Source organism: Neovison vison, chromosome 2, assembly GCF_020171115.1.
Source record: "Neovison vison isolate M4711 chromosome 2, ASM_NN_V1, whole genome shotgun sequence".
Taxonomy (NCBI): domain Eukaryota; kingdom Metazoa; phylum Chordata; class Mammalia; order Carnivora; family Mustelidae; genus Neogale; species Neogale vison.
In genome coordinates this window covers 199,334,238-199,355,927 of record NC_058092.1, presented here as the reverse complement: position 1 = coordinate 199,355,927, position 21,690 = coordinate 199,334,238, and the positions used below count along the sequence as shown (strand labels likewise).

General features: G+C 47.7%; 1 protein-coding gene across 1 annotated transcript in view; it reads left to right on the top strand.

The window, feature by feature from the left end:
• The window catches only part of FRMPD2 (FERM and PDZ domain containing 2), an 81,579-nt gene that overhangs the window by 12,618 nt on the left and 47,271 nt on the right, over positions 1–21,690 (top strand). The window contains exons 4-12 of the mRNA XM_044236604.1: positions 954–1,145; positions 3,115–3,247; positions 4,245–4,332; positions 5,855–5,990; positions 7,321–7,392; positions 9,247–9,421; positions 11,488–11,638; positions 12,292–12,430; positions 19,015–19,167. Coding sequence (XP_044092539.1) covers positions 954–1,145; positions 3,115–3,247; positions 4,245–4,332; positions 5,855–5,990; positions 7,321–7,392; positions 9,247–9,421; positions 11,488–11,638; positions 12,292–12,430; positions 19,015–19,167 — 1,239 coding nt within the window. The remainder of the gene's footprint in view (positions 1–953; positions 1,146–3,114; positions 3,248–4,244; positions 4,333–5,854; positions 5,991–7,320; positions 7,393–9,246; positions 9,422–11,487; positions 11,639–12,291; positions 12,431–19,014; positions 19,168–21,690) is intronic.

Genomic DNA, 21,690 nt, shown 5'->3' with positions numbered 1-21,690 from the left:
CTTGAGTTGACCATCTTTCTCATCACACTGTGAAGTCCTTGAAAGCAGGGAGTGTCTGCCACCTTGAAGTTCCAGTAACCTGGGGGCTCTGGGCACATCCGAGGCGCTTGGATTGGCTGCCTGAGCCCAGGACACAGTATCTCTCTTACACTTGGAGATGGGGATTCCCAACTGGTGCTGGATGGCCAGAAATGGTAGTGCATCCTTTATATTGAAAATGACTTGCAGTATGGGGAGTGTGAGAAAAAGCCCCATGTTGAGTCTGATTTTGAGGACTTCTGCATATAAATGGTGGCCACTGAAATGCATGAGGAAAGTGCTTAATAAAATGGTTTTCTTTTGCTTGATGGGTACATGTGACATAAAGTTCTTCCGATGATTGTTGACCTTGTGCTGACCACTGGAGATTCCAAAGGGGAAAAAAGCACAATCCTTACGTTCCCAGAGCTCATATTCTAGGGGATGGATCCCAGTGAGACCCACCTAAATAATCTGAAAGTAATTCGGTAGAAAGTAATTGAGGAAGTAATTTGAGAAGTAATTACATTGGAGACATAATCGAGAAATAATTTGACAGGTTTCCCAGGTGGGTGTGAGTTGAAGGCTGATCCCTGGTTTGAGCTGAGTGCTTGCCATCGGTGGAAATTCATTCTGTCAAGCACCTATTCTTCATAAGTATTCCAGGCACATGTCTGTGCTGTCTGTGCACCAAAGAATATTCCAGACTAGAATGTAGTCAACTTCACACAACTGGCGCAGAGATAATTGCTCTGCATTTTGTGGCCCCAGTGACAAAGCTTGTGTCCGTCCCTAAACTCTCCAAAAGGGGCAGGCATCTGTCTAGTGGTGATGACATCCTCTGTGTCCGGGAGTCCCCACTGCACAGCCGACAAGGCGCTGGGCTCAGCGGCAGCAGTTCTCCAGACTTCTTACACAGCCCCTTTCCTCTCTAGCCTCTGCGGCTCCATGAGCCCTTGCACTCCATTCTGCTGACTATGTGTGAGGACCAGCCTCGCAGGCGCCTGCCCCTGCAGTCAGTTCTGGAAGCCTGTCAGGTTCATCGGGAAAAGGTGGCTGTATACCCAGCTTCTGCCAATCTCCATGTCCAACGGCTGGCCGGCTTAGTTCTGGGCACCATCTCTGAGGTCAGTGGAGATCTGTGCTTCCCAACCTACGGGACACTAGCTACAGGTAGCTGTTAACATTTAAATTAGCTTAATTATAGTTCATTGAAATGAAATAAAATAAAATATTCAATGCCTCCGTCCCACCGACCACATTTCAAGAGCTCAGTTGCCACACGTGGCTGCTGATGAGCCTGCTGGACAGGGCAGATACAGAACAATCTCATCATGGTGGTTCTGTTGGGCAGCACTGGTGAAGACTTTCGGGCAAGCCCAGATTTCTAATGTGGCCGAGATTCTTGGGATCTTTCAAAGAGCCCCTTATGTAAAAAAGCAATTGTGTTTATAACCCACGAGTCAGCTCCCCTATCAAAATTTGACTAGGTCTCCAGCAAGGAGCCTTCCCTGATGGTGCCCTCAGTTCCTGGCTCCTCCCTTCCTCCGCTGTCCTGTGTCTGCCGAGAGTCCCCGTGTTGTGCGTGTCACACTGTGTTGCTTGCTGTCCTGTGCATTCCCCACCATCTAGCAAGAAGCTGACACATAATAGGCATTTGGCTTAAGTTGGGTTCCCTTGAAGTGAAGCCAGAAATGGTTATGTTTATGCATGTTATTTATTTTAAAGATTTATCTATTTATTTTGGAGAAAGAGACAGAGAGCATGGGTGGGAGGGGCAGAGTGAGAGGCCGAGAGAATCTCAGGCAGACCCCATGCTGAGCGCAGAGCCTGATGTGGGGTTTGATCTCACGATCCTGAGATCACGATCTGAGCAGAAACCAAGGCCAAATGCTTAACCGATTGTGCCTCCCAGGCACCCCCATGCATGCTACTTATTGTGGAAGTGCCTCTAGGAGAGGGGGAATGCTGAAGGGAAGACAGGATGGCTGACAAGCCCAGCCTGGAGGTGATCTCAGGAAGAGACAGCCTCAGCCTGGCCCCACGGAAGGTGGGTTGTGGTTTCTGGAGCAGGAATTGTGTCAGCGTTGGCCCCTGTGAGGCAGGGAAGTGTGGGAGAGAGGCCAATGAGGTGCCTGGGATATAAATGCAAGGAGGTCTGCATCTGAGAGCAACCAGAGGGGGGCAGGGCTGGAGACTGGTTGGGTAGCTGTGCACTTGTCCAGGGGGTCAGGCTGAAGAACTGAGACCAAGACTAATGCAGGGGCCATGTGGATGGAGAGCAGGGGACAGCTGGGGTGCATGCTGCCCCCAGTCGTTTAGAAAATGTCTCTTCCAGGGGCGCCTGGGTGGCTCAGTGGGTTAAAGCCTCTGCCTTCGGCTCGGGTCGTGATCCCAGGGTCCTGGGATCGAGCCCCGCATCAGGCTCTCTGCTCCGCAGGGAGCCTGCTTCCTCCCCTCTCTCTCTGCCTGCCTCTCTGCCTGCTTGTGATCTCTGTCAAATAAATAAATAAAATCTTTAAAAAAAAAAAAAGAAAGAAAATGTCTCCTCCATCTTGTCCTCCTTCTTGGATCCCTCTGTCTTGGCATCTGAACATGTTGCTCCTATTCAAAGAGCCAGAAGAGCTACAGTGAAGCACAAATCACACGGTGAGGTCAGGGAGATGGACACACAAGAAAATGTGATATGATGTAGAAGTAGATGTAAGGTGACGAGGGAAGGTGACAAAAGGGACAATTCCCTCTGCCTTGAGGGCAGAAGTGGAGAGGTTTGGAAGTAGAGAGAACACTATTCTGGGTCTTAGAGGCACAGAGGGGTTTAGCAGGGAGACCTTAGGCAGTGGAGAGAATGCATGAGCAAAGGCACAGTTGTGGAGGGGTCCACTGGTAGTGGGGGAAGGCAGTGAATTACTTTTAGGGTGCCTGTGGATGGTGGAGTCTGGAGCCCGCTCTGGTTGCCAAAGTGTATTTTTGGGCTCTCACTGTGTACAATAGACACTTCTGAACTGACTTAATCTGACAGCCAGTCTGTATGTGTCTATACAAATGTCCCCTTTTGACTTTGGGTTGTGGATGTGTGGTGCACTTGACCTTCAGGTGGGGAGGGGAGCTGCAGAAGGAAGCTACTCTGTGCAGTGGGACCGAAGCCGCCTGCTCAGGAGTAGGCTGCATCAGGTGAGCTGTGAGAGCCCAGCAGCAGGCACCCTGGAGCGACCGCACCCCTGCAGAGGTGGGTACAGCACTCTGAGCATTCCCATGTTATTGTTTCCTGCAGCTAGTGGGCCGGACATTCACCTGGGCAGGCTTCCCTCTTCCAGAAGCCCGAAGGAGAAGAGGGAGTGTCCTCAGGAAAGCACCATCTGGAGATAATTATTTATATCAAACATAAACCCTTTTTTAAAATTGAGTTTGAACTATCTTGATAAAACAAATTTCAACAAATGACATAAGAGCAAAATAAAGCAATCTTTTAAAGATTGTTTTAGTTGTTGCTCTAGTCGTGTTAGAGGAACTGTTTTTTTTTTCCAATTTATTTATTTTCAGAAAAACATTATTCATTATTTTTTCACCACACCCAGTGCTCCATGCAAGCCATGCCCTCTATAATACCCACCACCTGGTACCCCAACCTCCCACCCCCCCGCCACTTCAAACCCCTCAGATTGTTTTTCAGAGTCCATAGTCTCTCATGGTTTACCTCCCCTTCCAATTTACCCAAATTCCCTACTCCTCTCTAACGCCCCTTGAGAGGAACTGTTTTTTGAACAATCTTCAAATCTTCTACTGTTCTCTACTCTTCAACTGAATCTGAGGGGCAACTGGGTGACGGGCGTTAAGGGTACCTGATAGGTGGGGCACTGGGTGTTACATGCAACCAGTGAATCACTAAACTCTATCTCTGAAACTAATAATACAGTATATACTAACTAAATTGAATTTAAAGAGAGAATGAAAAAAAATAATGTTATTGTTTGCTGTCCCTAAAACAAGGCACTCTTTGCCCCTGGGTTTTGTCTCTCCCTCTCAAAAAAATAAGTTCCCCTGACTCTCTGGAGCTGTCATTCCCATTTCTCACATGAGCAAATAGACTCAGAGAGGGTAAGTAATTTTGCCGAAGTCACACAGCCAGTAAATCACGATGCTGATATCCACACCCCAGGCTGCTCAATTTAAGAGATCCATGCTCTTTACATCTTCCCGTGCCCTCCATCATGCTGTTTGCTTAGTTTCAGAGAGAAGTACAGAGACCCAGAGCTCCCTGGAGCCCGGTCCGAGCACCTCAGTCCCCAGTCACTGCAGCCTTTCGGCTAGTAGGTAAGTAGCAAGGTGTACAGTGTGTGGGCCACTTGCGGGGCCTGCTGTATCTTGCTTCTTGGCTGATTGCTAATGCGAGAACTTTTGCTGCTCCAGAAAAAGCTGACCCTACTCCATCGGTAGGTGGATTAAAAAAAACCAAACCCCACATTCAAGCTGATGTGTAGCCAGGGTGACGAGGGGCCAGATGGCAGCTGTTGTCAGGTATTCTGTGTCCTCTGAAAATCCAGTTTAGGCTCCGTTCTGGAACAACGACAGAACATGTTGTGATTATCTGTTGCTCCACGAGGCGGCATAACAAACGACCACAAAACATAATGTTTAAAAATAATAGTTTCGGAGTACCTAGGTAGCTCAGTCTGTGAAGTGTCTGCCTTCAGCTCAGGCCATGATCTCAGGGTCCTGGGATCGAGTCTCATGTCAGGCTCTCTCTCATGCCCTCTGCCCCTCCCTTCCACCCCTGCTAATGCTCTTAACATCTCTCTCTCTTTCAAATATATAAATACAATTTTTTTTAAAAAAGTAATGGTTTATTTAGCTCTTGCTTATGCGAGTTGGACAATTCAGGCTGTGCTCAGCTGGGAGGTTCATCTGGACCCTTCTGGAGGTCCTTGTGCTCTGTGATCAGTTGCAGCCTGGCTAGGCAGCTTCACTTTTGGGGGTGGCTGGCTCTTATCTGGGGGAGCCCTGGCTCTTCACCAGTAGGCTAGCCTGGGATTGTCCTTATGATAATGGCAGAGTTAGAGAGAGAGAGAGAGAGAGAAGGAAGGGATGGAGGAAGAGAGAGGCACAGGGCATGGGTCATGGAGAAAAAGTGGCTGGTTTTGGAATCAATCGGACATAGATGCTCAAATCTGCTCCAAAACCACATGGGGCCATATCTTCCTGCATCTGAAGCATTAGGAATTTTGAAGTTTGGGTATTTATTTCTTTACATGTTGATTTGTTGTCCTTCTATCATCAGCCAAGGACTGTGACAATATTTGTTGTCACATACACAGCTGGGGCCTTGACTGGATGCTCTAGGGTTCATCTCATAGTAATTTTTTTTCCTGCTATTTAAAACTCCGTTTTTTTTTTTTTCCCAATGAAAAGAGCTTTTTTTTTTCCCCCGATTCCATAAACAATGCATTTTTTTTTTACCAAAACATTTCAAACACTTTATAAAATTCTAAGTAGGAAAGTCAGCATCCCCTATGACCGACCCCATCACCAGCTTCAAGTTCTTCAGGAGCTGGGGTCATAGGACCTGCCTGTCCTGAGCACAGTGAGCTGAAGCAGGGTTTTGGGGTGGGGAGGAAATGGGCTGGGACCTAGCGCCTCACACCCCACCCCGCTCCTGTGGTTCTGCAGCCTCAGCGACCTCCTAGGAAAAGTACACATGGTAACTTTCCCCCAGGCATGGGGCGAAGGGAAAGTAGGGACGTTCCCTGTCCAGTAGAGCACCTGCGCACTGTGGGCTTTCATTGCTGGCGGCCGTTTCCATTGTGTGTCATCTTTCCCCTTCTTGATTGCTGGCCAGTGCTCTGCCAATGGAAGCTCCCCCAGAACTTGAGGACGGACAGCAGCTCAGCTCTGGCTCCATGTTCCCAGTGTCCGCAGAAACCTCACAGTCAGCAATTCCTTCTCAAAGGGCTTTTCTTCAAAGAAAAGGAAAGGTGAGCAAAAGAGGACCAAAAGACCTTCTCCAAAGAGGTTTGAGTGGGGAGCTGTGTGGCTGACACCGTTGTTGAAAATGGGCAGGCTCCCTTGGCTGAGATTTTCAGCTCTGGCATCACCCCTTCTTGAACAGCACTGCCAATAGCTGAAAATTGTTTTAATAACCACATAAGCCCTGTGGTTTAATCATGAAGGGATGAGGGTCCCCTGGAGCAGGGACAAGCCCCTGCCTGGCTGTTCACGGAGGAGGCTGCCTTTGTTAAACGTTTGGCCTGGGCATCTGCAGCCCTTTGGGAACATCAGACCCAGATGCCCCCAGAAAGCCTTCGTTTGTTGGCCTATCTGTTGCCGAGAGATTTGCTTAAAGTTCCTTAGCCAATTTGAGAGGAGTTGAGCCTAGAGTAGCCTCGGGACATCCTCTCCTTTGTGGCTCTGGGCTCCCACACTCCCCACGTCTCTGCTACCCTCAGAGACCACTCTCCCACGTTCTTGGGTAGACAGGGTCCGGGACATCTTCCTCTTCTTTGGCTTTTTGCCATGATCACTCAGTAAGGACACTTCTACGAGACTCTCTCAGGACACACATCATTTACTGGCTGGTCTTTTGGCCTTTGGAGCCGGGCTCTGGTAGGTTTCCTTGGGGAAATTAGTAGGCCTACCCAATCCTATCACTCTTAGATTTGGGTGAGCTTCTTAACCTCTTGGAGCCCCAATTTTCTGACAAATGGGTTGAGATTATGTACCCCACAGGATGATGGCTGCATGTAACTAATGATAGGTATGAAAGTATCTCCCCATCACAAGCATGATACAAACAATGTGAAATTGGAAAGAGCTGCCCGTGCACGTTATCGATTCAACATACAGAGCTAGAAAAACATTCATCCAATCGAAATCTAGGGGTATTTTTGCTTTAGAAAATCTCTAGCATATAACATACATTTGTATTATATAATGTGTTCTATAATTTTGATACATACAAAAGATTATGTAATGATGTGTGAATTATGAAACACACAATGAAGCAGACAGCCAGCTTAAGAGGTAGGACAGCACCAAGAGCACTGTACCCACTGTTAAGACATCTGCTTTGAGATGCCCAACTTCACTGAGTTGAGCTCTGTTGAGCCTCCCCCCTGCCACACCCTGGCCCATTGAGCCCTGTTTCCCTGAAACCTGTTTCCTGCTGGCTCCCAGGAAGGGAGTGCTGTTAGAGGATTAGGGGAGGTGAGTGCATTGGGGCAGCCCAGTCCAAGAGCTGGGGGGCCAGACCCCCTGGGATGTGACTTCTCTTCTGTACCATGAGTGACTCTTGAGTGTTTTTCCCAGTTCTCTAGGCCCGAGTTCATCTTGCTGGCTGGAGAGGTCCCGGTGACTTTGCATCTACCTGGCTCAGTTGTGGTAATTGCTGGGATAAATGGGCAGGGGTGGGGGATGGTGAGGGAACCACTCTGCTGGGCAGTCCTGGAGGCTGACTGACTTCTAACTGTGGTTTCAGGCTGGGGTGCCCGCTCTCTCCTCCAGACTCCTGCCGGAGCTCTGGGCTAAGTCACACTCCTGCTTCCTGTCCTTCAGCACTCCCTCTTCTCCTCAAACAGGAGTCCTCTGCTGCTTCTGGCTCAGCCTTGCTTGTCTTTCCAGACTCAGCTCAACTTTGTCACCTTAACGGGTCAGCAAATATTGTTTAAGCATCTAGCATGTGCCAGGCACTACTCCAGACCCCAGATTGTTAATGTGAACACAAGAGCATCCTTTCCACGTGCAGCTTTCATCCTAGCATATCTGCATTTGTCTAGTGTCAGGTGGAAAAGTCAGTCTTCCTTCCCTTAGCCCTGCTTTCCCAGTCCTGGGAAGACTGTGGACCCCCGAGGATTCACTTCTGTATGGAGAGGCACTTGGTGCCTGGACTGGGGGTGGGTGAGAGGCTTGGACCTGCTAAGACCCACTGAAAGAGCTTTGGTGATCCTAGCCCAGAGTGGGGACAGTCACTGCCACGCCCTGCTCCGAGATGTCTTGGGGGGCATTTGTTCTTTTCTAGGACCCTTCCTGAGCCAGCCCTCTGCAGAGGAAGGGCGTGATAGGCTGCCCTGGGTGGAGAGTAGAAAGGGGGAGTGGGAGGGCCAGGTTGAGTTGGGCTGGAGCACCAGTTAGCTGCTAGAACCATTCTGGCAAGTGGGGCCATGGAAGCCCCTTGTGTAGCTCTATTGTCCCATTGGACCTCACTTAGAAAAATACATGTTCAAGGACACAACTATTAAGAATTTCAAGAGGGCAGTTGTAGAGCATTAAACCCTAGGAGAGGGCCCTTCAAGCACATGGGGTGGCCCCCACATCTCTCTCAGCTGATTCATCAGGGAGCCTCGGAGTGTGATCAGCACTGCCCCGGGTCATATGGGAACAATCTCCCATAGGGTCCTCAGGTTCGTACTGGCCCCTGGAGTGTGGGGCCTTCCTCTGGGTGCCACAAGGGATATGGTGTGGCCATAAAGTCACGCATGCCAGTGTCCATCGTTAACTGTCCTTTAATAAGGACTTTGTTGGGGGAGATCTGGGCCAGGCTTCTGGCTGGGCTGTGGGCTATGATGGTAGAATGATGGGGGTTCTTGGTGACTGAGCAATTGCAACTGTGGTCAGCATGGGGATGTGGTGGCAGGTGAATCTGGAATTAACTGGAAGAGGGTGAAGCGAGAAAGCAGATGGCTGCTCATCTTTGGTTGTGGCTCTGGTGACTGATGTCTGGATTCAGAGCAATTCCCTTTGCCTTTAACCTCTTCACCAATCTGTGCCCACCCCTCTTCTTTCTTCTGGGTTATCCCTGGAGGAACAGATTCAGGGTGATCAACACCCCTGTGACATCTGATCCATGTAGGATGGCCCTGAGCAGCCTAAGTCCTCCCAGGAAGCGGAGCCCAGGGAACGGCTGGGATTTCAAGCAAGCAGAAGCATGTAGACTGGCCTCCCAGCCTTCATGGCCCCCCCAGGAGCCTGGCAGAGTGTGGATTTGAGTCCAGTTCTGCCTCTTACTAACTCTGGCACCATCCCTTGCTGTTCTTACCATCCCTTCCTACTAAGCAGGTCCCTTACTGTCTCTGAAACTCATCTCTCCTTTGCTGGGTAGGAGCCCTAACTTCTTATTTCTTAGGGTTATTTGTCATGATGTGAGACAATGCATAGTGCTTAGCACAGTAGCCAGCCACTGCAAAGACTCCATGTCGTGTACTTATTGTTACAGTTGACACTATCTATTGTTTTCAGACCAAAAAAGGGAAATCATATTTGGCTCTCAGGGACCTCTGCGTGGTGTTGTTGAGTGGGCAGCGTCTGGAGGTGAAATGTGACATTATGTCAACAGCGGGAGCCGTCTTCAGCGCTGTCATGTCCTTTGTCCACCTTGGGGAGCTCACCTACTTTGGCTTGGCTTACATGAAAGGTGAGTGGCTCCTTGGCAGCCCACAGTGGACCTGCTGCTTCAGGTGACCCAGATACCGAAAAAAATTGCTCGAGGCTGGGACACATCACCTTGCACATCTAGATGTCCATTAGCATGGGGAAGGCTTCAAGGACTCATTGCAAAGTGTCAAGGAAGCTCAGAAGATGATAATAAAACTGTGTGTGAAAGATAGTGCGGGTTTCCATGAGGGGCTGGGTGTGGCTGGTCCATCTCAAAGCACTGGTGTCAGACAAGTGAACATTGAAAGCATTTCCACGTAGGTGGGAATACGATGTGGTACTGCCACTGTGAAAAACTGTATAGTGGCTCCTCAAAAAATTAAAAATCGATTTACCACATGACCCAGCAATTCCACTTCTGTGCACATGCCCCGAATAATCGAAAGCAGGGTCTTCCAGAGAGATTTTTACGCCCATGTTTGTAGGAGCATTGTTCACAGCAGCTAAAATGTGGGAGCCACCCATGTTCCTTTGATAGATGAATGTGTGAGCAAACTGTGGTCTCTACATATAATGGAATGCTTTTCCACCTTAAAAAGGAAGGACATTCCAGCATATGCGACAATATGGGTGAACCTGGAGGATGTTGGGCTAAGTGAAATAAAACAGTTGCAAAGAGACAAATATTGCATGACTCCACCTGTGTGAGTACCAAGGATAGTCAAAATCGTAGGAACAAAAAGTAAAATGGTGGTTGCCAGGGGCTGAGCGGTGGGGCCGGGAGATATGATTTGATGGATTTGATGGGTTTAGAGTTGCAATTCCATGGGATGAAGCATGTTGGAAGGTGGTGACGGCTTCCCAACACGCTGAATATACTTAATAGTACTGAACTGTACATTTAACTATGGTTAAGATGGTGAATTTGTTATCGTGTGTATTTGGCCACAATAAAAAAAATTTTAGATTTCCAAACAATCATACAGGACTGATGGGAAGTCGGCACCCCAACCAGGAGCCCAAGTTAAGAGTCCATTATGAAGATCCTGAAGGAAAGCTTTCTTCCCTTCTTCCCATCGCTGCCCTTCCATTAAGGGGCTCCTATTTCTGTATACGCAAATATACCGTTGCTATTGTCGAAGCTCTTTAACTACTGTGTGGGATAATGGGAAGGAGGCGGGGTGGGGATCATTTGGGCTTTCAGGTTCAACTCTGGCTCTGCCAGCCCATCTTGCTTAGGAGTCCTCATCTTTGTGTTCTTCTGTTCTCCCATCCCCGATGGGAGGAGCTCGGGAGGCACTGGAGGACAGACTCAGTAGGAGCTCAAGTCCTGAACATGGATTGGAGTTTCCAAGCTGGCCACTTTCAGGTCAGAAGCTAAAGATGACTCCACTCATGCCCTGCCTTAGTTTGCTGGGGCTGCTAAATGAAATACTGTAGACTAGGTGGCTTAAACAACAGGTCTTTATATCTTAACTGGAAAGTTGAAGATTGGAGTTGGAGCATGGCCAGATTTGGGGTTCTGCTTCTGGCTCCCAGATGGCTACCTTCTCATGTTGTCCTTACATGGAAAAGAGAGTGAGCCTTGGTCTTTTCCTTTTACTACACTAATTCCAAGATAAACCTAATTACCTCCCAGAAGCTCTACCTTACCCCCCTTACACTGGGGGTAAGAACTTTGGGGAGATACATACATTCAGTCTGTATCTTGCCCATGGCTGGGGGAGCTTGGGGTTGGTCCAATTGAGACAGAGGGCCTGGCCCATGGCAGGAATGGAATAAATACTCATCCCCTTGTTTTTCATTTTATCTGCACAGGCGGTAACTGGAAGGCAACTTTCTAGTGATACCTTCTCTGAGATAAATAATCACATTTCTGCTCTTGGAGCTGAGTTCCTCTTCCTTGACTCTCTCCTTTTTGTTTCTGACTCCTGGACCCTCAGAGACTCAGCAAGCGTCCTGTGGTGACAGATGACCAGGACAGGTGTCCTGCTCTCTCCTGCCCTCAGGTCTCTCCTGTCTGACTCTTCTGGGCAGAGCTCAAAGCTGAGGGTTTAAAGGGGTGGTACTTGCTTGACTGGTTTTCTCTCTTGACTTTTATTTCAGGGAAAGAGTTCTTTTTCTTGGACAATGAAACCAGGTTGTGCAAAATAGCCCCTAAAGGCTGGAGTGAGCAGCCCCAGAAGAAGACCTTCTCGAATACCTTCACTCTCTTTCTGAGGATAAAGTTCTTTGTCAGTTGCTGTGTGCAACTCCAGTGAGTGCTCCAAAATTCTTCATTTGTTCCTTCAGGGACCTGGGTCTGTGCTGGCTGATGTCAGAGTTAGAGATAATGGATAGCAAGTTCTTGGAGAGTTGTAAATTGCATGTAAATAACAACAGTCATTGTGATTGATCTTGTTGATTAGATTTCAGTATGACAGAAGAGGGGGAAGTCAGTGTTTGGGCCCTGGTCAAAATGAGCACTTGCCCCTTTGTTTCAAACATGGTCCACTCAAAGTCAAAGTTCTCCCTTGTCCCCAACACGACCATCCCTCAGCAGCCCAGGGATCAGGGTTGGAGGAAAGGGTAATGTATAACTATGGAGTTGGGTCATTGCCTCTTTGGTCCTTTGCTTACAAAAAATATCACCTGAATATCAGTTTTCTCACTTGAACCATAGCAACTAACGTCTCTGTGGGCATTGTGTCAAGTGCCTGGCACGTAGTGGTCCTCAACTCGTGGCAGGAGGCATGATGTGGATAAAGGAGACCACACTCATCTTACTGACATTGCCCTCTAGGTTCTGTTGGCTCGTATCCCATCTCTTGTCCTTTCCCTGCTTCCCAGACTGAGAAAACCCTCTGGTTTTAGTATTCTTTTTCCCCCCTCAGCATTTCAGTGGCCCTTATTCCTGCATCTCTTTCCCAGGCATAGCCAGACAAGACATCAATTTTATCTGCAGCTTCGGAAAGACATCCTGGAGGAGAAGCTCTACTGCAATGATGAGACCCTGCTGCAGCTGGCAGTCCTTGCCTTGCAGGCTGAATTTGGCAATTACCCCGAGGAGGTAGGGGTGGAAACCTGATGGGGTGAAAACCAAGGTGGGGTCACTGGAGAAGCAATTATGGGAATTATGGGAAAATGGGGGAACTATGAGAAATATAGATACTGGGACTTTGAGAAGTGTTTTAGTATCTACCACTAAGATTGAGGTAAATGGTATCCTACCATCTATCTACCCATCCACCCATCCATCCACCCATCTGTCTAACCCACCTACCCATCTACCCACCCATCTGTCTAACTATCCAACCACCTATCCACCCATCAAAACACCTATCCAGCTGTATATCCATCCACCCAAATACCCATCCATCCATCCACCCATCTTTCTTTTTTTTTTTTAAGGATTTTATTTATTTATTTGACAGACAGAGATCACAAGTAGGCAGAGAGGCAGGCAGAGAGAGAGGAGGAAGCAGGCTCCCTGCTGAACAGAGAGCCTGATGCGGGGCTCCATCCCAGGACCCTGGGATCATGACCTGAGCTGAAGGCAGAGGCTTAGCCCACTGAGCCACCCAGGAGCCTCTCCATCCATCTTTCATTGAATATTCTTCACTAGGCTCTAGGGGATACAAAGATGAACAAGTCAAGTGTATACATTGAAATATAGTTCTAATCTAAGCATTCTCCTAAAACAGTAATTTACTAATTTATTGAGTTCCCACCAAAGTCTCTGATCTTCTTGGTCAAGCCCTTGTCCTTGTAGCAGAATCACACATACATTTCTTTGATAGAATTTGCCTGTGATGGTCCTGTGTTACTGTCCTCGGGGACTTAGTAGAGTCTACTGGTTATTAATTTGCAGATACATCAGAATTGGGAGGGATAATATTAATATACTCACTTACTTATTTAAAATTCAAAATGTGGGGGATGAACCAGACAGGAAAGAGGGAGCAGCCAGGTGAGCTGTGAGAGAGGGCTGGGCAATTTTGCTCTGGGTTCCCAAACACCCCACGCATGTTCCACATGAGGGGAAAGGGGCTTGACAACAGACCTCAGCTGAGACTAAGTCCTATGAGTCAGCTATGTAACATGCCATCCAAACATAGAGTCTGCATCAGTAAAAACGGAGAGGGAAAGCGAGGAAGGTGGGCTCCCCACCAGCCCACCTGGCTTTCTCTTGGTGGATATTGCCATTGTCACATGACAAGAGCTGTGTGACTCTAGGAAGAGCTTAACTTGAAGAAGATATACTCAAGAGAGGCCCTGAGGACTGTGTGAAGGGGGAATCCAGTGCTCAAAAGGAAAAACATACAAGGTCTAATCCCTATACCCCTGGGCCTTTGCATGTTTCCCAGCAGTGTCTATAGCCATCCCCACCCTACCCAGCTTCCAAGGCCAATCTCAACCTCACAACTTTCCTGGTCTCTCTACAAGTAGAAGGAAACCCTCACCCCCCACCCTCTGATACTTTTTGACATCTCTTTCCCACCTCTTAACCAGGAGAAGTGATGATCCAGTGATGTCTTGATAATGAGTGAAGAAAATCAAGCTCAGATTGGCTTGAATACAACATGTAATTTATTGTCTTGCAAGAATGAAGTGTCCAGCTCCTCCCTACCCTTCTGATGGCTTCTAGCCCTTTCACTGCTTACTTGGCAGCTTCTTTCTCTCTCCTTTTAGCCTCCAGGGCTGGGGTCCCAGCCATGTTTATGGCTTGCTGGGCATAGGGACTCAAAGGGCATCAACAGGCCTTGGGCTTCCTGCATCTCTGGGCTGTGCTCTTCTCTACAGGTTTGCCTTCAGTGGCCTCTGGATTCTACCCTTCTTGCACAAAGGGAGGAACTTCCTCTCTCTCCTTCTCTTTCTCCCTCTCTCTTCCTCTCTCTACCTCTCTCATGGAAATCCTGTATTTCTATCTCCTTAGTTCTGATAGGGTGTCATGTGTCTACAGAAGCCAATCGCTGAGAGGGAGGAGTGATGGCTTCCATTTCCGGAAAGAGAGGAAGTGGTGGCACATGGCTAAAAATATATATCTGCCACCAGTGAGCACTTAGTGGCCAGCCATGCTACGTCCCTAGTGACCAGAAGAGCTGTGTTTGGCTGGAGGTCTGAGTCTTCTGGTATCACTTGGGTCTGGCCTCGTGTTATGGGCTGAAGTATGTTCCTTCAAAATTTCTTTGTTGAAGCTGTAGCCCCTAGTACTCAGAATGCGACTGTATTTGGAGATGGGGTCTTTGAAGAGGTGGTTAAGTCAAAATGAGGCTTTTGGTTGGGTCTTAGTCCAATCTGACTGGGTCTGTGTAAGAAGGGATTACGACACACAGAGAGACACCATATTGCGGGAGCACGGGGGAAAGGCCGTGTGGAGAAACAGAAGGACAGCAGCCATCTGCAAGCCAAGGGGAGAGGCTTCAGAAGGAACCAACCTTCCAACATCTGGATCTTGGGATTCTAGCTTCCAGAACTGTGAAAGAATAAATTTCTGTCATTTAAGACACCCAGCCTGTGGTATTTGTCATGATAGCCCTGAAAATGGACATGCCTGGAGTCTGAGAAGGGAAAGCTGCAGCCACCACCGAGTGTGGACACCATGCAGAGATCTGTGGTCTTAGTCCTCACACAAGGTGGGGTGCAGAGGGCAAGGGTGCGTGATATCTCAGCCTGCCTGCTTCACCTCAGTAACTGGGTTGAAGAGCAAGGGCAAGCTCAAAAGTTAAAATGGTTCTTGAGAACAGTGGCTTTCAAGTGTTCTGTGTCACGACCCATGATAAAACAACAACAGAAAAGGTAGATGTTATAGCCCAATGTTATCTTATGTTTTGTTATGTTTTAGCCCTGCAAACGTACAGAGAACAGAATTGAAGCAAAAGTTTAAGAAACAAGATGCACCCTTTCTATATGTGATCACACAGGGATTTGCTATTCTCTTCTAGTTCATTTTACAAATGCTGGCTATTAAATGGCTATTAATGGCTGAACCATTAATCATTACCTCACTAGTGTGTTAGAAGCTGAAGTTCGAAAAACCCTTTTTAGACTATCCTAGAACCATGTTATTTTCTTCCAGTACATCTTCCGAAAGTATTGCCATGTCCAGAGTCTTCCAAGGCCCTCTTTGTGCCCTCACTCTGCTGCATTTTTCTGCATAGCATTTACCACTGCCTCCCATGGAATATGTCCTCGTTGATCAACCATCCTCCACTCCAGCTCCTTCCCCAGATCATGGGCAGCCTCGGCCTCTCTCACTGCTGTGGACTAGAGCGGTTCCAAGATGCTCTCTGCTGTCCTCATATGGCCCCCAAAGGAAGACCTTTCCCTTTTACGTGTATATGTAAAGGCAGCGGATAACCCAAATGCTCTCATTTGGGCCCCCACTCCCTCAGTCCTCATGTACAGAGAGCCTGCTCCATGCTTGGTATCATCTAAGCCCTCTAACCCTGCAAAGCCCATATTATTTCCACCCCCGGTTGAGAAAGATCGCACCCCCATGAGTCTGGGGAAGCTAGTGAGATCCCAGCCAGGACTCACTTCTGGGGCCTTGCTTTGCTGTGTGTCAGGCACTGTGCTGGGTGTATCAGAAGGTGTCAGGAAGACTCAGACAGGAGGGCCTGTCCCTGTGTCTGTGTCATTGAGGGAGCTAGAGGGGAGGGTTCCCGCTATGTGGCACTAGCTAATGCAGCTGGGAGGCTGGGCAGCACCGCAAGCCAGATCTGGGATGAACCTCCTGTGCCCTCTGAAGGGACTTATATTTTGTCTGATAAATGGTTCTAGTGCTGGGGAAAAAAAAATTAATTTGGAAACCACTGCAGTGAAAGACTGGGAGCCACTGAAGAATTCTAAGCAGGGAAGTGACATGATTACATTTGCATTTTAAAAAGGGAGACAAAGACATTTTGGTATAAAAATAAATCTCCTTAATCACATCATCATGGCACAACAGCTTTCCTTGGGGTGCAGTCCCCACAACCTGTGGGGACCTTCACACAGGTGCAAACAGAGCCACGTCTGAGTTGCATTCTGCTTCTCCACTTGATGGCAGGTGTCTTCCCATGGCCTTCCTAATGACCTAATGACCCTTGGGTGGTTACACGGTACACCTCACAGGGGTGGACCTTTGCTCACCTCTCCATCCTCTCACTGTTGGGCCGTGTAAGGGGTAATACCATTATTCTTGTCCCCATTGTTTCTGATCTTCCTTTTTAATGAATGACATAGAAACCAATGCTTGCATTAGGGTTTTTCTTAGTTCCATATTGACATCTTCTCTTGGTCATAGTCCAAGCTGGGTCCAAGATCCTCAGTACTTTTAGGTTTGCAGTGAAATTGAGTGGAAGATGGGGAAATATCTCATGTACTCCTTTGCCCCCACACATGCATGGCTTGTCCCATCATTAGCACCAGCTACCAAAATGGTACCTGTGTTCCAGCTGATAAACCTACATCGACACATCACTATCCCCCAGAATCCATCATTGACATTCATGCTCCCTTTTGGTGTTGCACATTCTATGGGTTTGAACAAATTTATAATAACATATATTCATTAGTAGAGTATCATGCAGTAGTTTCACTGCCCTAAAAATCCTCTCTGTTCCATATACATGTCCCTCCTTCTCCATTCCCCCAACCATCCACTGGTAGTTACTGTTCTTTTTACCTTCTCCGTAGTTTCACATTTTCTAGAATGTCATGTGGTTGGAGTCATACGGTATGTGGTCTTTTCAGATTGACTTCTTTCACTTAATAGGCACTTAAGTTTCCCCCATGTCTCTTGTCTTTTCGTGGCTTGATAGCTCATTTTCTTTTAGTTCTGAATAATATTCTGTTGTTGGGATAAACTACAGTGTCTTTATCCACTCACCTACTGAAAGATATCTTTTGCTTCCAAGTTTTGACAATTATGAATACAGTTGCTATAAACATCCATGTGAAGGCTTCTGTGTGGACATACGTTTTCAACTCCTTTGGGTAAACATCAAGAAGCATGATTGCTGGATCCTATGGTAAGACTAAGTTTTCAAGAAAAATTGTCTTCTAAAGTGGCCATCCCAGTTTGCATTCCACAGGCTGCACAGGAGAGTTCCTGTGGTTCCACATCTACACCAGCCTGTGCTGCTGTCAGTGTTCTGGATCTGGGTCATTTTAATAGCATTCCGAAGGCTTTTTTAGGCAGGAGGTTGCTGGTCAATTTCTCTCCGTTTGGTGTCTCTGAGTTGAGCCGAGAACTGGCATGGACTAACTCTCAGCTGAGGATTCTTAGTCCATAGCCTTATGGGGACAGGTCTGTGCTACCCCAGGAGATGGGGATGTAGTGGATGATATGCTCTTCCCTTCAGATCCCCTCCTCAGACTGACTTGCCCATCCCCATCCCTGAAAAAGGAAGAACTCCCAGCTCACAGCTGCTTTTCTCATGGGGAGTTGCCCACAGCTATGGGGAAGTGCCTTGGCAAAGTTTAAGCTGGGAAGAGTGGCCTGAAACCAGGACAACCTAATTCAGGAAGATAAGGACAGGGCCATCTTCCTCTGCCAAGTTCTGCATTCCTCATTCCTTACAGTGGACCCAAGATCACCCCTCCAAAACTTCTGCATACCTTTCTGCCCCAGGGTCTGTATCAGGGAGCCCTGCATTGGCTGGTGAGTGAGGCTGATCTTCTAGATGCTCATGGTGGTGGCGGGGAGGGGAGAGGGTGGCAGGCTCAGGTTCCCTAAAGAGCAGACCGGATAGACGTTCAGGCAAACCTCTATCTGGTGGGGTGAGGTGGGGTTGTCAGGTCTTCTCTTGTTCAAGGGACAGCTTCTTGATCCCCTTCCTGTAGAGAGATGGTGACACAGCCAAGACCTCCCTTGCAAGAGGGGGCAGTATACTAGGAGCACAAGCAGACAGAAATACTAAATGGATAAAAAAGAAACAAAAAAGTTTTAGGGCCAGGATTTTGCTGTGCCTCTCAGGAAGTGGCATATCATCATGGAATGTGTGAGGATTTCAAGCGACGGGATCTTGCCTCTGTCACTAACTGATGTGATCTTGGCCATGTTGAATGACTTCCTTCCTTGTTCATTTTGTTCATCTTGCCAGTGGCACTAGTAATATCATCCTCATAGGATTACTGTGGGGTCGAAGGAGCTTCTGTGTTCTGAGGACCACCTGGCAGACAGAAGGGTCTCAAAGACAGGAGGCATCTTTCTTCTTTCCCTTCTATTCATGTCATATGAGTTAGGCCAACTTTCTTTCTTTCTTTCTTTCTTTCTTTCTTTCTTTCTTTCTTTCTTTTTTCTTCCTTTTTTTTCTTTCTCTCATAGCAAGAGAGACACAGCTAGAGAGGGAACATAAGCAGGGGGAGTGTGTGAGAGAGAGAAGCAGGCTTCCCACCGAGAAGGGAGCCCGAAGAGGGGCTCCATCCCAGGACCCTGGGATCATGACCTGAGCTGAAGGTATATGATGCTTAATGACTGAGCCACCCAGGTGCCCCTAGGCCAACTTCTAATACAGTAGAAAATTCCCCTAGGTGGGCACTTCAAGGGGGGCATCTTTGGCTTGGAGCCCTACCTGGGGTTGGGATCGTAGACAGACTTCTGCTGTGCTCAGGGTCCCATACAAGGCATCTTGGTGATGCCCCTTTTATTCTGCATCTTTCCAGCAGATAGAGAGCAAAGCCTATTTTCGGGTTGAAGATTACCTCCCAGCAAGTCTGCTTGAGAGGATGACTGCTCTCCGCGTCCAAGCTGAAGTCTCAGAGATGCACCGTCTCAGTCCTGTGCTCTGGGGAGAGGATGCCGAGCTAGAATTCTTGAGGGTAAGGCCTCTGTACCTCTGGAGGGGGTGCTGGTGTTCAAGGACATGGAGCCGGCCCTTCCCTCTGGAGCTTTCTCTGGGGGGCCAGATGTGCTCAGACGTACATGGAGGTATGAGCAAGGGACTTGAGACATTGGGAGGGAGGAAGTTCTAACACGCTGCAGGGCAAGGAGAGGCTTCTGGAGACAGCTGGCATTGGGAATGATCCCCCTAAGTGAGTAGAAGTTAGTGGGCTGTGTGGATAGGGCAAGGCCTTTCTTTAACCATAGAGCTCATAGTCACTTTCCTATGAGTGAGGAGACCACATCTCTCACAGAGACACATGGAACAACTCAAGTGCAAAATTGGGTCATGGGCCAAAAGCAAAGCCATTGGAAGACTTCATGTTTCCAGGCTTCCAGGCAATAGTCCTCAGCATTGCACAGATGATGTGGTCCACGCATATGGGCACAGCCCCTGGTCCACACTCTCTTCAGACCTCAAGCAAAAACAGTGGCATTTGAGTCCCCTATGTCTGTGGGTATACATGGAGCCTAGGATGAAGAGCCTTTGCACACTCTATGACTTACCAGCACTGGGCCAGGCACTGTGTGGGTTGGAGACTGAAAGAACATGATCTTTGCCCCCAGGGAATCCCAAGTCTCATGGGGAGGATAGGCAGGTACCCAGAGACAGGCACAGGGTGCTGTGTGATGAGAACAATAAGTCAGGGAGCAGCTACTCTGCCTGTGCAGATAGAGCTGGGTGGGGTGTACTTGTAAGAGGGACACAACCCATCCCCCAACCTTGGCTTCCCCAGGGGAGGAGAACTGGCTGGCATTTAGAACTGAGGAGGAGTTTCAAAAGAAGCTCCAGATTTGTACATTTCTCTGTACAAAAGTCTCCCAAGATGGATAGGAAACATGTCCATGTTGTTTGCCTTTAATAGAGATGGACATTTGAAAGCAGAACTGCCCAGGTAAGATCTGGCCCTTCCTCTTTGGTCTATCATGGAGCAGCCTGTCTGTATAACCTCACACGTGCAGACCCATGGGCACTTCATGTCAGAAGCCCTGATGGAAAGGTGCTCAGTGCTTTCTATCATCCAGCCTTCCTGCAAGTTCCTTGTCAAGAGGAACCTTGTCAAGCCTTCCTTTGATGAGGCACAAATGGGCACCTCAAAGCCGTCAGCATGCATCCGACAGAAGATGGAGGAAGAACCACAGAACCAGTGGGCAGGCCGAGGACTTGGGCCTGGGGAAGCCTCTGTAGGATCAAGAATGCCCACCTGTTCACCCCTCCCCAGGCTCCAGCTTTGTTTGTCCTGCTCTCTGTGTCCCTCCCTCTCCTGGTTGAATGATGAACACTGATTGTGATGGAAGCCAGCCTCTCCTAAGCAGAAATACAGGGAGACTTTGTTTCAGTCTTTGATGGAAAACAGTGAAAAGATTTGACTTCATTTGCGTGCCATCTTATCAGTTTCAAGAAATGTTAGGTTTTAGGTTGTATACACCTGTGCTGTGTGAGTCCCCAGGGGCCTTTGTGACGCCTATTGCATATTAGAACCCTCCTCGTTTGGGTGAGTGTTAGTTAAGCCAAATCTTTCCTCCCATAATTATAAAAGTAACAATTTGCTCATGATTCTGCCCTCTGGAAACAACATAATTATATTTTGTTGTATTCATTTTTCTCTCTCTGTTCTGTACATTCACATGTGTATACACATACACATTTAAAATTGGGTTTATATTATATATGCAGACGTATATTTTTATAATCCCATCTCACCAACATTTTGAATCTTTATTTTAAATCAACACATGGTATACCCTAAATTTTTTCTCAATACTCTGTTGTTTGGCACATACATTGTTTTAAATATGGGACTATTTTAAACAATACGGAGATTAGCACTTCTGCTCCATAAGCCTTTAGCTGCATTTGTGCTTAATTCCTTGGGGATAGAATCTCATGAGTTGAATTATAGGGTCTCAGGTCATGAACATTTGAAACATTGTTAATATATGTTGCTTAGACGTTCTACATTTCAGTCCTTTCTATACGTTTCTTGTCCTCCCTCCTAGGTTGTAAATGTCAGGGACCTGAATCCTTAGAGCCCAGTCACTCCATAAACAGCCACTGGATTATTTAATTACGGTTCCTTGTGGCTCCTCTCTTTCATTATCAGATGGTGCCTCTTGGCCTCCGGTTCACCAATGACTAATTCTGCTAGTTCATCATCCCACACTGGAAGAAGATTTGGCAGAAATCCAGTGTGGATCATGCTGAATAACATACTCTGTCTGGAAGCTTCACAACTACATTAGCATATTAATCCCAGAACAACCTGTTCAAGGTTAACTCAATGTTTTCCAAACTTCTTTAACCAGGGAACCATTTTTTTTCCCCCTCACATAAATGAGGGTTTTTATATACTATTAAAACATTTTCTTTTTTTTCCCAGCTGTTGAAATCATACTGAACATATCCTGTGTCTTACCCCAATTAGCATACATGCATGTATGTATTACCCCATTAGCAAATG